General features: G+C 41.1%; 2 protein-coding genes across 4 annotated transcripts in view; one reads left to right on the top strand and one right to left on the bottom strand.

Annotated features, from left to right (window-relative positions):
- Positions 1 to 15,312, top strand: part of mia3 (MIA SH3 domain ER export factor 3) — a 104,869-nt gene extending 89,557 nt beyond the window's left edge. Inside the window, exons 24-30 of one of the 2 annotated variants that reach the window (XM_043687326.2) lie at positions 2,833 to 2,973; positions 3,082 to 3,192; positions 5,617 to 5,730; positions 8,247 to 8,323; positions 11,992 to 12,063; positions 14,084 to 14,240; positions 14,353 to 15,312. In XM_043687326.2, coding sequence (XP_043543261.2) covers positions 2,833 to 2,973; positions 3,082 to 3,192; positions 5,617 to 5,730; positions 8,247 to 8,323; positions 11,992 to 12,063; positions 14,084 to 14,240; positions 14,353 to 14,594 — 914 coding nt within the window. In that variant the 3' untranslated portion in view covers positions 14,595 to 15,312. The remainder of the gene's footprint in view (positions 1 to 2,832; positions 2,974 to 3,081; positions 3,193 to 5,616; positions 5,731 to 8,246; positions 8,324 to 11,991; positions 12,064 to 14,083; positions 14,241 to 14,352) is intronic. The other variant, XM_043687327.2, reaches the window with a different exon arrangement.
- aida (axin interactor, dorsalization associated) overlaps positions 15,242 to 20,538 on the bottom strand; it is a 101,187-nt gene continuing 95,890 nt past the window's right edge. For both annotated transcript variants that reach the window (XM_043687334.2, XM_043687335.2), the window contains one exon: positions 15,242 to 16,165. In XM_043687334.2, the coding sequence (XP_043543269.1) occupies positions 16,069 to 16,165 (97 nt within the window). In that variant the 3' untranslated portion in view covers positions 15,242 to 16,068. The remainder of the gene's footprint in view (positions 16,166 to 20,538) is intronic.

Below are 20,538 nucleotides of genomic sequence, written 5' to 3'. Positions count from 1 at the left end.
GATGCGTCCTCAGCCCCCTACTGTACTTGTGCATCCACGACTGTGTTGCTAAATTTCGAGTGTCATCTGCAAGTTCGCTGACGGCGACCCCATGGTAAGACGAATATGTAACAACGACGAGTCAGAATACAGAAAGGAGATTGAGGACATGGTGCAATGAGATCAACCTCTGTCTCAACATTGGCAAAACTAATGAACTGATCATTCACTTCAAAAAGAAAGGAGGAGAACACACCACCATCTACATCACCGGAGCTGGGGTGGAGAGCGTCAAGTTCCTCAGAGTGATGGATAACAGATGACCTGTCCTGAACTTCACACACAAATGCAACAGTCAAGAAGGCACAACAATGCCTGCTATTCCTCAAACGGCCTAGTATGGTAACTACTCTGCCCAGGACAGTAAGAGGAGAAAGTGAGGTCTGCAGATGCTGGAGATCAAAGTTGAAACTTTATTGCTGGAACAGCACAGCAGGTCAGGCAATGACCTGACCTGCTGTGCTGTTCCAGCAATAAAGTTTCAACCAGGACAGTAAGAAACTACAGAAGGCTGTGTGCATAACCAGGCCATCATGGAAATCAACCTTCCATCCATGGATTCCATTTATACGGCCCATTGCTATGGAAAGGCTACCAACATCGTAAAGATCTATGGCACCCAGCACTGCTTTCCGACAACCTCTTCTGTCAGACAGAAGATACAGAAGCTTGAGCATACGCACCAACAGGTTCAAGAACAACTTCTTCACTGCTGTTATTAGACTGATGAGTGGACACTAACTTCAAATAATGCTGATATTGCCCAGCGCACCTCTGTGTGATGTAACTTGTATGCTTCTGTCTAGTGTTTTTTTACTCTATGATCTGTATGCCCTTGTTTTGATATGCCTGTACTGTTCGTAAACAATGCTTTTCACTATACTTAGGTGCATGCGACTATCAATCAATCCATCAATACACTGCCCTTACTTTTTGATTAAACTTTCAATATCTATTGTCATCTCGCATTCCCAAATCTTGGCATCCTTGTCTTTCATCCTGATAGGATCATGCTGAATTCTGATCAACTGGTCTGAAGTATCCCCATCCCTGCACCTGTACTGACTTTAACCTTGTTTGCCAGTTCATTTTAGCTAGCTTCTGCTGTCATGTCACCTCATTACTTAAGTTTAAAATGTTAATTTTGGACTCAGTTCTAAAACTGAATGTAAAATTCACTCCCATCATGATCACTGCCTTTACTGAAGTTATTAGTTAATTCTATCTCATTGTGCGACATCAGGCCAAGTATAGCCTGCTTTCTGGTCAGCTCCAGAATGTGCTGTTGGAAGACATTATCCCATAAGGTTTCTATGAATTAAACACAGCTAATGCACTCCTCGTCTGAGCCACTTCTGCCTTTCTTTACTCCAGTCCTATATAGATTAAAGTTATCACCACAGCTTGTTTCTTCCTTTAAGCTCTGTCTTACTCTACAGTTACTATTTGGAATCTGTACACCTCTCCCACAAGTAATTTTTTGGTTTACTCATTAAGATACATATTGTCTACCCTTCCTGTCTCTCTCTGTTTATCATTTCCTGCATTAATAGTGTATTGCTTGTCTCTATACTTTGATTTATCACATCTTCCCAAATTTGATCATTTGTTTCCATGACTTTGCTTAAAAGCTCTGCCTCTCTAGTTAGAATACCAACAAGTTAGCTCGTTAGCAGCCGTTGCATGTTTCAGGTGTAGACTGTTGCGTTGCTCTGGTTGCCACTTTTTCTAGCATTGGTGTGAGTGCTCCTCAATCTCGAACCCATTTCCCCTGAAGGTTAAGCCTGTTTTCTTTGGAAGAAAGGAGGATGAGCAGAAATTTGACTGAGATGTTTAAGGTCATGAGTACACTGGACAGTGTAGATAGGGAGAAACTGTTCTCATTTATGGAAGGATTGAGAGCAAATGGACACATTAATTATGTGGCATAAGAAATCGATGTTATGAGGAAAGACATTTTCAAGCATTGAGTATTTAAGTTCAGGAATGCACTTCCTGAGAGTAAGATGCAGATTGGTTCAGTCAAGGCTTTCAACAGGGAGTTCGACTGTTATCTCAAAAGGAAACGTGTGGGTTTATAAGGAGATGTTAGGGTAGCTGCAGTAGGTAAGTTGCTTCCAGCCACTGATGCCCTCCTATGCTGCAACAGCTCTGTGATTTTGTAAATTGAAAAGATTAGAATAGTCATCAGATTTCTATATGTATGAACTATAGAGAATCATTCTAGTGTGCATTTTTGCTGATACTTTTGCACTTGAAGACAGGGGCATCAGGAGCAGTTGAAACATGCTAATGAAGTGCTTCCCTAGTGTTGTGACGCAAACAAACTATAAATTTACAAAAAAAAATGTTAAGCCATAGAATCTATTATAAAATGAAACCAAACCAATTTCTGGCAAACACAAAAAACTGTGGATACTAGAAATCTGAAATGAACACATTGCTGGAGAAATTTGGGTTGACATCACAGGTTGTTCTGCTATAATGTGTTTTGTAACGCAAATTCACTGTAACGTGAATGACGAATTGGGGGCACTATTTCTAAAGTGCGAACATTTAAAATGTGTGTTAGCTGTAACGCGATTATATTGCCAACACTTTAAGCACTGTTTCTAAAGTGCGATTTTTCTAATATGGGATTGCACAAGACTTTAACTATCTAGTTATAGAAGAACTACCTGTATTTTTGGATCGAGAAAGTGTCTTATATTTGATTTCTGCTGGCCTTCAGAAAGAGATGCCATGCTCAAATCACAAGTCTCTTTTGTCACCCTCCACCTCTGTGTCTTGCAGGTCCGCTTTCTCATGATGGTTCCTATGGGCCATCTCCTGTAAGTGGTGGAGCACCTTCACCACCATTGATGATGGAGCTCCCTGTACGGCCTCCTTCAGTTAATGCAGGTCGTGGCTTCCCACGGGACCGGGGTGATGGAGGTAGGCAGCAAACATATTTAAATAACTTGGGAATGATTTTTGGTGAACTTCCAAACCTATAACCATGTATCATTTGCTACTAGCTTCTCTTGAATTTTCAACTTTCAGGTGTGAGTGTTCCCCCAAGGGCTGTACCTCCTCGTGACTGGATTAGTTCTGACCGGTTGGGACCATCTTCTGATCAAGGTTCACCTCCACCCCAGTGGGATAGGAGGCAAGGTACTGTTATGAAAGTCCACTGTGTCCCAGTTTTCTCAAAATTCTTTGTTCTTTTAAAATAGAAATTAATCTGATTAGGATTAAAGGGGTCTGTTCATGATGGCAGAACAAGTAGAACATGAGTAGAATCTGTACTTGGGTCTTAGCTATTTGCCATCAACATTCATGCTGGTTACAAAGCTAGATGGGAAAGGAAGCTATGAAGCAAACTTAAACATGTTCCTTTTGAGAGACACTTGTGGGAGCACCTCTGCTCTACAATTGGAATGACCTTGACCTTCCAATTGCTTGCCATTTCAATAATGCTCTCCTGCAAATATTTCTGTCCTGTGTCTGCTGCAATGTTACAACAAAGGACAATGCAACCACAAACAACACCTCAATTTCTACTTAGACACTCTTCACTTTTGGGGCAACATGGTGACTTAGTTGTTAGCACTGCTATTCCTCAGTGCCACGTATCTGGGTTCAATTCCAGCTTCGAGTGACAGTGTGGAGTTTGCACATTCTCCCCATGTCTGCGTGGGTATGTTGCTAAAATGACACCAGGATGCAGATCAATATAGATGGGTTAAGTGGGTGTACAAAAATCTGGCAGATGGAGTATAATGTGGGAAAATGTGAAATTGTTCACTTTGCTTTTTTATTCTTGTTATTTAAACAGAAAATATCTGCAGAATTCTGAAGTGCAGAGGATTCTGGGTGTTCTGGTGTTTGAGTCTCAAACTGAGTATGCAGGACTAGCAAATAATTCAAAAAGCTAGAAGCATGGAACTCTTTATTATGACAGGAATTGAATGTAGAAGTTAGGATTTTATGCTTCACTCATTCAGGGCATTGGTGAGATCACATCATAAGCGCTGTGTATTTTGGTTTCCTTATTTGAGGAAGGGTTGTTTTGGACCAGATCAAACCCCCCCCTCTCTCTCTCAAGTATTTCAAGGAGATAGCTTGGACCCTAACTTTTTAATCTTATTTAAAGGCAAGTGTAAAGTGCTGTGTTCCAGGTGTAATTTGATTAGTTACACTACTTGGTTTTAAGCAAAGCATACCTGATTCTTACTGTATACTTAAAACACAAACAAAAGAAGAAGAATTGGAATAACTCAACTCTATCGGAATAACGCGACTCACTTCTATTGGAAGACCTTAACAGAATAATAGATTATTTAACTAATAAGCAGCAACTGTTCCAATATAGTAACATCCGATTAACACACCTTTGACAAAGGTAAAGTCACTGAAACGAATTGTCTCTCATGCGATTCTGGCAGCAGAAATAGAACCCAACCTTTTAGATGGAAGAGAGAGAAAAGTCTGCAAGAAGGAGCTTCTATAGCCAACTTCAAAAACCCCAACAAGTTCTGAAAGCTAAACTAAAATCTTGGTTCTGTGTAAGTCTGACCTCACCCATTCATGCTGCTTCTATTTTTTCCAACAACAAAAAAAAAGACCCCAAGGCCTCATTAGCTGTTTACTTTATTGGCATGGAGCAGACCGCTTGGTGCCTCGATCTCAATCTCACCTCATTAAAAAAAAAAGGACAAAATACATCTCCTAAAGCCATTGTATCATCACAGGATAAAGATGCATTGGAGACATTTCAGAGGAGTTTCACTAGATTGTTACCTGAAATGAGTGTATTGTCTTCGGATGGGTTAGTTGAACTGGATAGGTTGGGCTTGTTTCCACTAGAGTTTGGGAGAATGAGGGATGGCTTGATTGACATTGAAAGGATCCTGTTTATAAATCATGAGGGGCATGGATAGGATAAATAGACAAGGTCTTTTCCCTGGGGTGGGGGAGTCCAAAACTAGGGGGTATCATAGGTTTAGAGCGTGAGGGGAAAGATATAAAAGGGACCTAAGGGCAAATTTTTCACACAGGGTGGTGCGTGTATGGAATGAGCTGCCAGAGGCAGTGATGGAGGCTGGTACAGTTGCAACATTTAAAAGGCATCTGGGTGTGTATATGAATAGGAAGGGTTTAGAGGAAATGGGCCAAGTGATGGCAAATGGGACCAAGTCAGGTTAGGATATCTGGTCGGCATGGACGACTTGGACCGAAGGGTCAGTTTCCATGTTGTACATCTCTATGTCTTGACAAGGTGGATATAACCAGGCAATGCTGAAGAAAAGGATGAGATTTTTTTTTCTAAGGGTTGTGCAGCTTTGAAACTCTGAGAAGGTGGTGGGGGCATTATCATTGCATAATTTCAAGGTGGAGGTAGATGGATTCATGTTAGGCAATAGAATTGAAGGTTCTTGGAGGGAGATGGGAATGTGGAATTTACTCTTCGACAATAACTGATCAGCCAAGGTCTTATTGAATGACAGAGCAGATTTGAAGGGCTAAATGGCCTGCCTCAGCTTCTCATATTTATGCTCATGTGTATGTGATCCCTTTTCAATCCGATACTTCCAGGTCCAGTGGATGGCTATTCTGGACCACGGCGACCACCTTCGGAATCAGGTGTAATGTCTGGACGGATTTCTGGTTCAGGTGAAATCCGTGGGCTTCCACCTTCTAACAGAGCAGGTGAGATCTAACCTTTGTTAACTTGTTTGAAACTGAAATATAGGTTGACATTGGTTCCATTAATTAATGTATATATTCATGATTTCCAAAAAACTCATTTTATTTAAGTGCAATATCTCATGATCTTGAGGATCTAGATCCATGGAAAGGTCTGACTGGATGTCATAGTAGTTGTGTGTGGTCATGACTGTTTCCCCATTGGTTCATTTGCACAGGCAGAGTGACCCCTCAAGCACTTCCATTTTTACTCCAAAATGCAACTTGGTGTACTATTCTTCACTGTTTGTGTTGCTAAGGTGTATAATCCCAGGTTTAGTCCTTTGCCTATACTGAATTGGTGGTCACAACTGACATGAGTTTAAATTTGATAGAATTGACCTCTATTCTCTCACTATGATAGGAACATTATCCATATTGTATTATTTATGGCAATGGTGTTGTACTGTCTACACCATGGTCAGCTTACAGTTGTTTAGACAGCACCGACTAAACCGGGTACATTGTAACAACACCAGCAAGTTGTCTTCCAGGCCATGATGTCTTGACTTGGAACTATATTGTTATTGTTTCAGTGTTGCTGAGTCAAAATTCAGGAACTCCCTTCCTTACAGCAGTGTGAATGTCTCTAAGTCACATGGCATGCAGCAATTTAAGAAGGCAGCTCAGCACCGCCACCATGTCAAGGAAATATAGAGCGGGCAATAAATGCTGACCAAGCCAGTGACACCCACATCCATGAATGAATTTTTAAAATTGAAACTGGAAATGGAAAGTGAAACTTGTATTTGTTAGGTGAGGAAGAAATTATCATGATACCCCATAGTGGAAATGCCTACTGGTTGCACCCTCTATGATTTTATTTTGCTGAGGATCTGTGAATCAGTGCCTATACGCTATGTATAAGCTGAATTTTGCTTTTAATATATGAAAAGAGGCAAGGAGAAAAAAAACCTATTCTTATCCAAGCTACTTCAGCTAGTGATTGTGTGCACAGTTATAGAAAGAGATGTCACTGACTCCTTCATACATAGCAAAATGAAAATGCTGGGCAGCTGAAGTAGAGTCATAGAGATGTACAGCACGGAAACAGACCCTTCAGTCCAACTCTCCCTTGCTGATCAGATATCCCAAATTAATCTAGTCCCATTTGCTAGCACTTGGCCCATATCCATCTAAACTCTTTTCTATTCATATACCCATCAAACTGCCTTTTAAATGCTGTAATTGTACCAGCTTCCACCACTTCCTCTGGCAGCTCATTACTCGTACATGCACCACCCTCTGCATGAAAAAGTTGCCCCTTAGGTCCATTTAAATTCTGTTTCTCTCTCTCTCTCCCCCCCCGCCCCCCCACCCCAAACCTATGCCCTCAAGTTCTGGACTTTGCCAGCCAGGGAAAAGACCTTGTATATTTACCTTACCCATTGAAAATAGCATCCTGGTGGAGGATTTAATAAAAATATACCCTATCCTGGGATTTATTGATATGGCACAGCATAAGAGGAAGGAGATGATGTTGAACTTGTATAAACTTGTTAGGCTTCACCTGGAGTATTGTGCACAGTTCTGAATGCTACAGCATTGGATGTGAATGCAATAGAGTGTGCAGTTGACATTTGCAAGAGTGATTCCAGTGTTGAGAAATTTTAGTTTTGAGGACAGATTGTTCTCCTTGGAGAGGAGGAGGCTGAGGAGCAATGATAACTTCCAAAATCATGTTGGTTTGGGAGAAACTCTTCCTCCTTGTAAAAGGATCAGGAAGGAGAGGGCACAGATTTAAAGTGATTTGCACACGCATTGAATGTGATGAGAAAAAACTTTCTCTCAATGATGTACTGCATTGAAATGTAACAGAAGCAGGTCCAATTGATGCATTGAAGAGGATGTTTTGTGATTAACTAAATCAAAATAATATGCAAGGATTTGGAGAAAAGATAGGAGAATGGCACAAAGGTTGTGGTGCTCATTTGAAAAACTGGTGTAGACACAGAGGACAGATGGCAGCCTCCTGTAGTATAACAGTTATGTGATGATATGATGAGCAGTACTGTGTGAATGAAAGGCATTTAGCTGATTCCTTTATTGTAGTATATTTAATTTAATGTTATTTCAGGGAAAACACTCAACAATGACTGAGAAATATAATTTCCTTTGAATTTGTCCAGAAATTTGAGTCTAACTGCTTGGCAGTCTTTTTCTTAGAAATTGAGTGAAAATATATGAACACAAAGGCTGTATCACTATAAGAACTGTTTCCTGCTGTTTCCCTGTAGTCCTGCAAATTTCTCCATGTATTTCAATAAGTCTATCCAATTTTGTTTTCCCTGAAAACTATTGAACTTAGTGTGAAGCAAATCCTTCCAATCTCCCCTCTAGATATTTTACCAATTAATTTTAAATCTCCTTAATGAGCTGTCAGTGGAAATAAATTCAATCAGATTTTGAACACCTGGACTGAACCTACCTTTAACCTGAGATATTTTATAATAATCAATACATTTCATTTCCTTCTGTAGAATTGGGGCGAGGAGGGCCTGTACAACTGGCAAGTGGGCCAAGGACATCTTCACCAAATTTGACAGAGTCTCCAATGGTAAGATTTTCATCAAATGACTTTCTTGAGTATAAATATTAAGATCATGTCCTTTCTTTCTGCTCAGATTGATGTAGGCTTGTAATGATATGATGTGCAATTGTTTTAGCCATCCACTGCTAGACATGGCTGGAGCACTTAAAATTAGATCCTGCTGATCTGTCAGAACTACTGTCTATACAGGATTAGTGCAGAATGTGAAGAAAATATCTGGCTGCTTTACTGCAAGAATGGTCATATCGAAAGCCTGTCCCCCTCTCTCTCCTAATATGTTCAAAGTGCAATCTAACTGTAGCCAGCGAATTACTTGTAATGGTTTCTTCTCTATCACTTTCACCTTTTGACTTTCAAAGTATTGCCATCACTGAATTAGACTAGCCATATAAATACTGTGACTAGAGGCCGGGAATCCTTAAGCAAGTATCTCAACTCTTAACCACCCCACCCACCAAAAATGCCTATCCACCGTCTTCAAGGTCCAAGTCAGGAGTGTGATAGAATGCACCCCATTTGTTTGGATGAGTGCAGCTCCAGCAATACTCAAGAAGCTTGACACCATTTAGAACAAAGCCACCTGCTTGATTGGCACCACATTGACTTCCACCAGTGTTCAATGTATACAGTGTACTGCAGGAATTCACTGGTTCCTTTTAAATAGCAGCTTCCAAACCCATTACCACTTTTATCCAGTAGGAGAGGGGAACAGATACATGGGAAAATCACCACCTGCGGATTCTCTCCAAGCCTGACTTGGAAATTTATTACCATTCCTTCAGTGCCACTGTGTCAAAATCCTGGAGCTCCTTCCCTTAATGACATAATAGGTTTATTCACACCAAATGATTTGCAGCACTTCAGGAAGGCAGATTGTTATCCTGTCTGTGGGTAATAAATGCTGGCTCAGCCAGTGATGTTCACATTCCATGAATGAATTTAAAAAATGGCAGACAAAATATTTCTAAATCCCTTTATGGCCATAACCCTTCCTATCTCTGTGAACTTCTGCAGCCTTACACTCTGTGATACACACATTCCTTTAATTTAGGCTCTTAAACATTTAATTGCTGCACCATTGGTAGGCATATGCTTAATTGCTTTGGTCCGAAGCTCTGAAATTCATTCCCTGCACCTCTTCATCTCACTTTGCTTCTTTAAGACATTCCTTAAAGCTTTGCTCTTTAATCACATTTTGGTTATCTGACTTTATATCTCTATCTGTGGCTGTCCTACTTTGTTTTGGCAAAGTAGTTAGAGAAAAAAGAAACTTCTGAATTTTTAGTGTTCTTGTCTCAGATGCACCCATATCTGCAGCTGGCTCAGGGCTAGAAATGCGAGAATTTACAGATTCATACTGACTTTGCTCAGTTTGCTGATTTCATCATGGTTAATGGTGGGAACTCTGTATTTAGAATCAACACCCTTGGGAGCAGAAATATCCCGCTTACTATTTTACAACTCCATTTGGACAGCATCTACTGAAAACAGAGCTGGCCTTGGCTGTGATGTCAGTGCAGTTCATAAGACCATAAGACATAAGAGTGCAAGTAAGGCCATTCGGCCCATCAAACCCACTCCGCCATTTAATGACTGATGGGCATTTCAACTCCACTTACCCACGCTCTCCCTGTAGCCCTTAATTCCTTGCAAGATCAAGAATTTGTCAATCTCTGCCTTGAAGACATTTAATATTCCGGCCTCCACTGTGCTCTGTGGCAATGAATTCCACAGGTCCACCACTCTCTGGCTGAAGATGTGTCTCCTCATTTCCGTTCTAAATTGACCCCCTTTAATTCTAAGGCTGTACCCCCCAGTTTAAGTCTAATGTTCTTGTTTCCCCACCTAATGGAAACAACTTCCCAGCATCCACCCTTTCTAAGCCATGCACTATCTTCTAAGCTTCGATTAGATCTCCCCCCAACCTTCTGAACTCTAATGAATGCAATCCCAGGATCCTCAGCCATTCATCGTATATTAGGCCTACCATTCCAAGGATCATACGTGTGAATCTCCATTGGGCATGCTGCAGTGCCAGTATGTCCTTCCTGAGGTGTGGGGCCCAAAATTGGACACAGTATTCTAAATGGGGCCTAACTAGAGCTTTATAAAGTCTCAGTAGCACATCACTGCTTTTACATTCCAACCCTCTTGAGGTAAATGACAACATTACATTTGCTTTCATAATCACAGACTCAACCTGCAAGTTAACCTTTAGAGAATTCTGGACAAGCACTCCCAGATCCCTTTGTAGTTTGGCTTTATGAATTTTCTCACCGTTTAGAAAATAGTCCATGCCTGTATTCTTTTTTCCAAAGTGCATGACCTCACATTTGCTTACATTAAATTTCATCAGCCATTTCCTGGATCACTTTCCTAAATCTTTCTGCAGCATCCCCACCTCCTCAGTACCACCTGCCTGTCCACCTAATTTTGGATCATCGGCCAACTTCGCCAGAATGCCCCCAAGTCCCTTCATCCAGATCATTAATATGTAAAGTGAACACTGAACCCTGTGGGACACCGCTTGTCACCGGTTGCCATTCCGAAAAAGAACCTTTTATCCCAACTCTCTGCCTTCTGTCAGACAGCCAATCCTCAATCCATGCCAGTAATTCACCTCGAATACCATGGGCCCTCACCCTACTCAGCAGCCTCCCGTGAGGCACCTTATCAGAGGCCTTTTGGAAGTCTAGGTAGATAACATCCACTGGGTTTCCCTGGTCTAACCTACTTGTTACCGCTTCAAAGAATTCTAACAGGTTTGTCAGGCACGACCTCCTCTTACTAAATCCATGCTGACATGATATAATCCAACCCTGCACTTCCAAGAATTTAGAAATCTCATCCTTAATGATGGATTCTAGAGCTTTACCAACAACTGAGGTTAAGGTAATCGGCCTAAAATTTTCCATCTTTATGTCTTGATCTTTTCTTGAACCAAGGGGGTTAATACAGCGATTTTTCCAAACAACTGGGACTTTCCCTGACTCCAGTGACGTTTGCAAGATCACAACCAATGCCTCTATTTCCTCAGCCACCTTCCTCAGAACTCTAGGATGTAGCCCATTGGGGCCAGAAGATTTATTAATTTTTAGACCTTTTGGCTTATCTAGCAATTTCACTTTTGTAGTAGCTACCTTACTCAACTTTGCCCTCTGACACTCCTTAATTGTTGGGATATTACTCCTGTTTTCCACTGTGAAGACTGACACACAGTATTTATCAATTTCTTCAGCCATTTCCTTAACTCCCAGCACTAGCCTTCCCCCTGCATCAATTTGGAGCAGCTCAGTGTCTGCTTTTGCCTCTCATTTGTTTCTTATGTATTGAAAGAAACTTTTACTATCAGTAAAATGGCAGTTCAGTATATGGCATACGGGTTAGCACTGCTGCCTCTCAGGGCCAGGGATCTGGATCGATTCCATGCTCGGGTAATTCTGTGTGGAGTTTGCATGTTCTCTGCGTGTCTGCATGGGTTTCCTTTCTCAGTCCAAAGATGTGCAGATTAGCTAGATTAGCGATGGGAAATGCAGGGTTACAGGGATAGACTATAAAGGTGAGCCTGCATCCACACTGCAGGGATTCTATAATTCTGTATTGGAGAGATCCATTCTTAAGTGCTTTGCTGTTTTACCATTTTCTTTTCCTATTAATTTCTTCATTCTCTAAAGCAAGTTACTGTTGCTAAACCTGAAGATCCAGTACCTTTGTCTAAACCATCCTCCTCTGAGCAATCAAAGACAGTGAGTATCAGCAGCAGAGTACTGAATTGTTAACATAGATATGTGCACTTTATGAAGCAAACTAATGAGGAACTTGTGTTTCTTTGGCGTGAGCCTTAATCAACATGCATTTGGAGTAATTACTTCTTTGTTTTAGCCAGTTTTAAAGTTTGGCATAAAAATTATTAAATTTAATTTTTGTAAATGTGCTATTCAGAGTCATAGATGTACAGCATGGAAACAGATCCTTCGGTCCAATTCATCAATTCTAACCAGATATCCCAACCCAATCTAGTCCCACCTGCCAGCACCCGGCCCATATCTCTCCAAACCCTTCCTATTCATATACCCATCCAAATGCCTTTAAAATGTTGCAACTGAACTAGTCTCCACCAGTTCCTCTGGCAGCCCATTCCCCCCCACACACACCCTCTGCATGAAAACGTTGCCCCTTAGGTCTCTCTGATATCTTTCCCCCCTCACCCTAAACCTACGCTCTCTAGTTCTGGTCTCCCCCATCCCAGAGAAAAGACCATGCCCCTCATGATTTTATAAACCTCTTTGTAATCAGAGGTAACCTTCTTCACTGTCCACAACACCTCCAATTCTGGTGTCATCTGCAAACTTACTAACTATACCTCTTATGCTCACATTCAAATCATTTACATAAATGATGAAAAGTAATGGACCCAGCACCGATCCTTGTGGCATTCCACTGGTCACAGGCCTCCAGTCTGAGAAACAACTCTCCACCACCACCTTCTGTCTTCTACCTTCGAGCCAGTTCAAATGCCTAGTTCCCCCTGTATTCCATGAGATCTAATCTTGCTAACCAGTCTCCAGTGGGGACCCTTGTTGAGTGCCTTATTGAAGTCCATATAAGTCACATCCAGCGCTCTGCTCTCATCAATCCTGTTTGTTACTACTTCAAAAATCTCAATCAAGTTTGTGAGACATGATTTCCCACGCACAAAGCCATCTATGTGACTAATCTTCAGTTTTTCTCCCTTCCTATAACTGCCATTCATCACACCCCCTTGCTCTTGTAAATTCCTCATTGCCTCTCTAACTGTGTCTCTCCAACCGATCCATTCGATCTGATAGGATTTGCAACCAATGGCATTTATTGCAGATGTAATCCTCAGAAACACTAAAATCTCCTAAAATTCCCACATCTGACAAGAGGAGCATATCACTCTACTAAGGGCCATTTTTGCTTCTTCCATTCTGCAGTCCCAGAAAATAGCACCGTCTTACTGCTCCAGGCTAACTTAATACTTATGGATTATATTTTTAAAATTTAATCAGGATCCCAATAAAAACATATGGTCAAGAAGGAACCCACTCTACTCATTAATGAAGATTTACAGCCAGGCTATACTTAAAACTATTTCCATATCTGTTTCTGTGTTGTGACCTCTCCCAAACAGGTTCCTTCAAGATCAGTTGCGAATTTCGCTATTTAAGTTTTCCTAAACACACTCTGATGTCCAGTGATACATGAGTTCAACAGCAAAGGCAGTAACTGCACAGATTCATTGCTGTCAGTTAGCAGTGTGGGTTTCTTTCTCTGTCTCCCTTTTAAAAGTGCTGCTGTTTTGACTTTTTTCTCTCTAAAGTTCCAAAACAATTGCAACAGTATATAAAAGTAATTCCTGCTCCTGGAATTCGAGGAAATCACTTCAAAGGAACAGCTTGTTAAAGCCAGAAATTTTTCCCGTCCTCCATCTTGGAGTACTCAGAATCCTCCAGGCTTATTGTTCTCAACTCCTGTCATATGGATTGTGTTGGGTGGCCTCTGAAAGCTTCTATGTAGCTGCTTCTTGGCTATGACTCGATTAAAATCTTGTGCAGGTCATTTGCTTGGATGTCCTTGTGCTCTCTAAAGTTAATTAATATATAGATTTCAATGTTGTGTGCACGTTTTCCACAAGCTACATGACCATGCAGCTTCCAGAGCACATGATAGTGATAAGAGCCTGTGGTTGAAGGAATTAGTAATCTTTTCTTCTCTCTCCTCTCCCACCATCCAAAACGACAGGCAAATGCTACTGCTGTTCAGGCAACACCATCTTTTCCTGGAACACCTATTATGAATTCACCAATGGGTCGAATACCTGTCCTTGGACCTCGACCTGGACTACCACCATCATCCAGAGGCCCATATGGACCAGTCCCACTCGCGCCAACCCATTTAGGTAGGAGTAATGTATTTGAAACACCACCTGTTGTGGTTTAAATTGAGGATCTTTTTAACTTCCCTTTTGTTACCTTTTGCCTGTCTGACTCCTGCTTTTTCTTGTTTTGCAGTGCGTGTTCCTGCTCTCAGAGACTACCCTCCAGGCCCGTTCCTCCCTCCAGGCCCATTTCCTCCACCAGGTCACAGACCTTTTCTTCCTGGGCCTTTGCTGCCGCCACCACCACCTCATGCTCTGAGAGACTTCCCACCTGGTGCCAGGGAATATCCCCATGGACCAAGGAGCCTTCCTCCTGGTCCAACACCGCCCCCTGGCAGCAGAGAATATCCACCTGAACCAGACAACCGCTCATGATTTTATATAAGCATTGAGGCCAGGCTTTCAACTTGACTGATCGCTCATCGCAGGCAGTTGTACTCTGTAATATGTCAAAAGTATTCCATTGCCATTGTAAGGAATAATGTCACTAGCAATGATCTGATTAGGACATGTTTAAAAGATAATTTCTGAAGAATGCCATCTTTCCACATGAGTGGTTGTCATCCTTGGGTGACCGGGTCAAATGTAGTCAGTGATGTATAATTCTTCAGCTTGGTAACTCTTGGGAGTTCCAGTTTTGGAAAATACAAATTTTGTGGAGAATGTCAAAAAAGAACTGCTGGTTACAGACTTAAACTTCATGAATTCTGTTTGTTGCAAGGTAGCCACTCTGCCAATCAAAGGAATTAATTGTGCAATATTAGGGTGCCTGTGTCTCATGTAGTGGTATAAATCTTCTGCTAATCTGTGACCAGTGTTTTGAGGCCTTTATTTTAAAATGGTTGGGGGGATTTTTTTTCCTGTGGAAATATCAACTGATCAGAGAGCTGCCTGATTGATGTAGTCATGGCAATGCATTTGTAATTCATATTTCACAATCATCCCTTTGTCTCAGCCAGTCCCTGATTTCTATTAAGGAAAAGCAAACAGGAATATGGTATATAATTAAGGCCAGATGTAACTTATTTTACTATTGAGAAAATTTATTAATAAAGATTAAAATTACTGGGTTGTTAATGAACATTCCTCAGTACTATTCTTGCCCCATTCTCTTTATTACATGTAAGTCACTGTTGGTAAGGGCTACTGCATATACAGGTTAGCACAATGAGTCAAAGGAGTTATTTCCCTCTTTCTATACATGATAAATTTCACAAATTGTTGGGAGACAATGCTGAACACTGCTACATGCAGATGTAGTGCAATGATAAGAATATTGTTTGACCAAACACACCACTGGTACTTCAGATACATTTCTAGCATAAGCACTGGAGTGACTTTTGATCCAAACAGCAAGAAGGGTCTACTGAAAGTACCACTACATAACATTCATCATTCACTTGTACGTCAAAATAAGATACTTCATTTGTGGACTTGATTGTTCCCTTTCTCACTTTGTGTAATCATTAACAGAAAGCTGCTGCCTTAAAGCAGCATAGCAAAGGTAGCCAAAAAGATTTCAGCAGTTCTAACAATTTAAATAAGTTAACACATGCTGTATTAGCTACCACAGGTAGTGTAGGCATTTTTTCATACTTCAGCACACTGATTAATCCTGGAATGTTGGCAGAATTACCATTTAGTTTATAGAAATGATATAAAAATGACTTATCAGCTTGAAATATTTTCCTGAATTGCAGCAGCTTGGACTTTAGATGTCTTCATGGAACAGTTAACAATGATGCAGTGTTTTTATTGCAAGTACTGTTTCCTAAATGTGCTACACAGTGCTAGTTCTGTTGTATACATACACATTTACCACAATATTTGTTCATGTACTACAGCACAATCACTCCTTGTGCAATGTTTGATGGAGGTGAAGATACAGTGGTTTCTTGGTCAGCAAATGCAACTTTTTTCTCTTGAAGTCTGTTGGCTTTTTGTATCTAAACACAAATAAGAAATAGTAAGAAATCTTTAATATCTCTGTAGTGATGTCAGACTGGGGAAAGTGGTAGAGACAGAATGCAAATTGTTACATTATCAATAATCACAGAAGAAACATGACCAAAAGCTTGACCAAAGCAGCTAAGCTTTAAGCGACCTCTTAGAGGAAAGAGTGTGGGGAAGAAAATCAGAATTTAGGGCCAAGACCATAAAGAACAGGCACCAATGCAAGAAAATTAGAAAATCACATTCTCCAAGAGATTTGGAAAAGCAGAGATCTCTCAGGGAGCCTGCAACAGTGAAAGGAACTGAAAAACTGATTAAAACTGAAGCAGTAAGATTGAGTAGAGGAAAAAATTTGGATTTTAATGTGGAGCAACTTTTGCTTAAGCCTAATTTTGGAAATACTTTGCCTTAACCTCTTTGCTTCTTTAAAGCACTGTAAAACTTGCCTCTTTTAGCAACTATTTGATCATCTGACCAAACATCTCCTATGGCATCATTTTGTTGATAAAGTACTGTAAAATGCCTTTGCATCTTTCATCGCATATCAAATGTTTTTAGTGTTGTGGGTGAAACTGGTGTTAGATGACTAAGTTAGTCAGGATGCAAGATGGTCACTAATACTATACAAGGCACTAGTCACACCACAGGTGGAATACTGAACAGTTTTGGGCCTTTTATCTAAAGCAAGATATTCTGGCATTGGAGGCAGTCCAAAATAGCTTTACTCAGCTAATCCTAGGTATGGAGCAATTGTCTCATGAGGAGCAGTCAAATAGATAGGGCGTGTACTTGGTGAAACAAGATTCTTCAGGGACCTGACAGGGTAGATGTGGAAGCATTGTTTCCCCTGTGAGTGTCTAGGACCATAGGGCATAATCTCTCCATAGAGGACAGCTGAGGATATAATATCCATCTCAGCCTTGGATAATTGGCCAGGAATACAAGGGCTATGGGAAAAAAGGAAGGAAAGTGGAGTTTGGGATTATCAGATCTGCCATGATCTCTAAATGGTAAAACAGACACGGAGCTGAATTGCATACTTGTTACGTCCAGGGTTTTTTTTGGGAAGCTGGCCAACAGAACATTGGAAGTGCTAAATTGAGAGTGGATATGAGGATCTCAGCAGTAAATAATTAGTAGTTTGAAGTCAAGTGATGTGTGCAGTTCAGGTCACCACGCAACAGGCGGCTTTGGAGAGCGTTTAAAAAATGGTGTACCATAACAATGCCTGGTGTGGAGTTTTATTATATATAAGGACCGTCTGGACAAACTTGGATTGTTTTCACGACAGCATCAAAAGACTGAGGGGATGACTTATAGGAGCATATAAAATGGAGAGTCAATCTTTTTCCCAGGGTGGAAAAGGATTTAAGGTGAAAAGGGGGAAAATTTAAAAGGAGATGTTTTAAACAAGACAAGTTTTTTAAACAGAGGGTGGTAAGGTGTCTGGAATGTGTTGGCACGGGAGCTGGTGGAAGCTGAGATGATAGCCACGCTTGAAGCATTTAGATAGATACATGAACAGGCAGAGGATAGAGGGACATGCACCTTGTGCAGGTAGATAAGTTTAGAATGGCCTCAGTGTCAGCACAGACATGGTGGGCCAAAAGGTCCTTTTCCTGTTCTATCTTTTGTGTTAGAAAGTGAAAGTAGGGACGTTGATGTTGTAGATGTGTGGTTAGAATCTGATATCCTGAAAAATTCAAGGTAACAGATACAAGTTTGTAGTCAGAACCAAAGACACAAACTTCAGTCTTCAGCTGGCTGACTTTTTCCTTTTTTCATAAATGCAATGCGATGAGTGAGACAAAATCCTAAACAGATCCTTTGGGTTAGTATTCACCAAAGGCGGCACGGTGGCACAGTGGTTAGCACTGCTGCCTCACAGTGCCAGAGACCCGGTTCAATTCCCGCCTCAGGCGACTGACTGTGTGGAGTTTGCACGTTCTCCCCGTGTCTGCGTGGGTTTCCTCCGGGTGCTCCGGTTTCCTCCCACAGTCCAAAGATGTGCAGAGTCAGGTGAATTGGCCATAATAAATTGCCTGTAATGTTAGGTCAGGGGTATGGGTGGGTTGTGCTTCGGCGGATCGGTGTGGACTTGTTGGGCCGAAGGGCCTGTTTCCACACTGTAATGTAATCTAATCTAAAAAAGAAAGGAATTAGTGGAGGATGATCAATGAAGTGTCAAATTTCATATGTTGCTACTAAAAAGGAAGAGCTGTGTGTCTTAAAAAGGATTAAGATAGGTAAATCTCTGGGTCCTGATATGATTTAGTCCAGAATATTGAGTGAGGCAAGAGAATAAATTGCTGGAGCATAGCCAATGATGTTCTATTGTTTAATGGTAACTGACATTCCAGGAAAAGATTCTCAGGGATAAGATCTATACACATTAAGGAAATTGACTTATTAGTAATAGAGAACTGGAAAACTACTAATGTCACTCCCTCATTTAAGAAGGAAGTGATGGGAAATTGCAGGCAAGTTTGCCTGACCTCAGTCGTTAAGATTTTGGAGTTGACTGAACGACAAAGTTCTGAATACTTGGAAGTACATGGTAAAACAGGGCAAAGTCACTACGGGGAGGTCAGACCTGACAAATCTGTTAGAATTAGGAGGTAACAAGTAGGTTAGAGAAAGGAGAGCCTATGGATGGTTATCAACTCGGATTTCCAGAAGACTGCTGAGTAAGAGAAGAGCCCTAAATGTTAGGAGCAAGGATAGAAGAATGACAGTCGGCAGAAAGCAAGTAGTGGGGATAAAAGGGTTCTTCTCAGGATCACAGCCAGTGGAAAGCAGTGTTCAGTGTTAGGATCACAACTTTACACATTAATGAGCTAGATAAAGAAACTGATTGGGTTTGCAAACAATACAAAGATAGGAGAAGTGACAGGTAGTATAAGGAAGTGGGGAGGCTGCAGAAGGGTTTCGATGGGTTAGGAGAATGGGCAAAAAAGTGGCAAATGGAATGCAATGTGGGAAAGTGAGAGGTCATGTACCTTGGTAGGAAGGATAGAGGCATAGAGTTTTAAAATGGTGAGGGGAGATCTAATTGAAACTTAGAAAATACTGAAAAGCCTGGATGCAGTGGATGTTGGGATGAAGTTTCCCTTCGGGGAGACAAGGCACCAGGCCAAAGCCTTAGAGTAAAGGGAAGACTCTCTCTGGCTGAAGAGTAGTGAATCTATGGAATTCATTGCCACAGAAGGCTGTGGAGGCAAGGTCGGTGAGTATATTTAAGACAGATTCCTGATCGATCCCTTTAACAAAGGTTACAGGAAGAAAGCAGAAGTGAGGTTGAAAAACTTATTAGCCATGATTGAATGGTGAATATGCTGAATGGCTTTATTTCTGCTCCTAATGTTTTATGACAGGCAGCATAGTTTTGTGCAAGGGGAGGTCATGCCTCACTAACTTGATTGTGTTTTTAGAGGAGGTGATTATGACTGAAAGAAAAGCAGTTGATATTAGTAAGTTTTGAGAAGATTTGTAGCTCAGGTTGAAGTTTTGGATGTAGGTTTGCTCGTTGAGCTGCAAGGTTAATTTCCAGACGTTTCATTACCCAACCAGGTAACCTCTTCAGTGGACCTCAGGCGAAGCATTGCTAAAAATTCCTGCTTTCTGTTTATATGTTTGGGTTGGTGATGTCATTTCCTGTGAAGTCACTTCCTTTTCTCGGTGGTAGATGGGGTCTAACCCGATGTGTTTGTTGATAGAGTTGCGGTCGGAATGCCATGCTTCAAGGAATTCTCGTAATTGTCTTTGTTTGGTTTGTCCTAGGATGGATGTGTTGTCTCAGACGAAGTGGTGTCCTTTCTCATCTGTATATGAGGATACTAGTGAGAGAGGGTCATGTCTTTGTGGCTGGTTGGTGTTCATGTATCCTGGTGGCTAGTTTTCTGCATGTTTGTTACAGTCCTTGCAAGGTATTTTGTAATTGACATGAGTTTTGCTTGTTGTCTGTATAGGGTATTTCAAGTTCATTAGCTGCTGTTTTAGTGAGTTGGTGCGTTTGTGGGCTGCTATGATGCCAAGGGTCTGAGTATTGACTAAAGAAATTGAGGGGTTGGTTAAGAAAAAGAAGGAAACATATTTAAGGAATAGACAGGATAGATCGAGTGAATCCTTAAAAGAGTATAAAGGCAGTAGGAGTATACTGAAGGAGGAAATCAGGAGGGCAAAAAGGGGACATGAAATAGCTTTGGCAAACAGAGTTAAGGAGAATCCAAAGGGTCTTTACAAATACATGAAAAACAAAAGGATAATTAGGGACAGAATAGGGCCCCTCAAAGATCAGCAAGGTGGCCTTTGTGTGGAGCCACAGAAAATGGGGGAGATACTAAACGGATATGGAAGATATAGAAAG

The sequence above is a fragment of the Chiloscyllium plagiosum genome, unplaced genomic scaffold (assembly GCF_037043375.1).
Source record: "Chiloscyllium plagiosum isolate Xiang-an unplaced genomic scaffold, Cpla_swu_hap1 HiC_scaffold_3, whole genome shotgun sequence".
Classification (NCBI taxonomy): domain Eukaryota; kingdom Metazoa; phylum Chordata; class Chondrichthyes; order Orectolobiformes; family Hemiscylliidae; genus Chiloscyllium; species Chiloscyllium plagiosum.
This window is presented reverse-complemented; position numbering and strand designations above follow the sequence as displayed.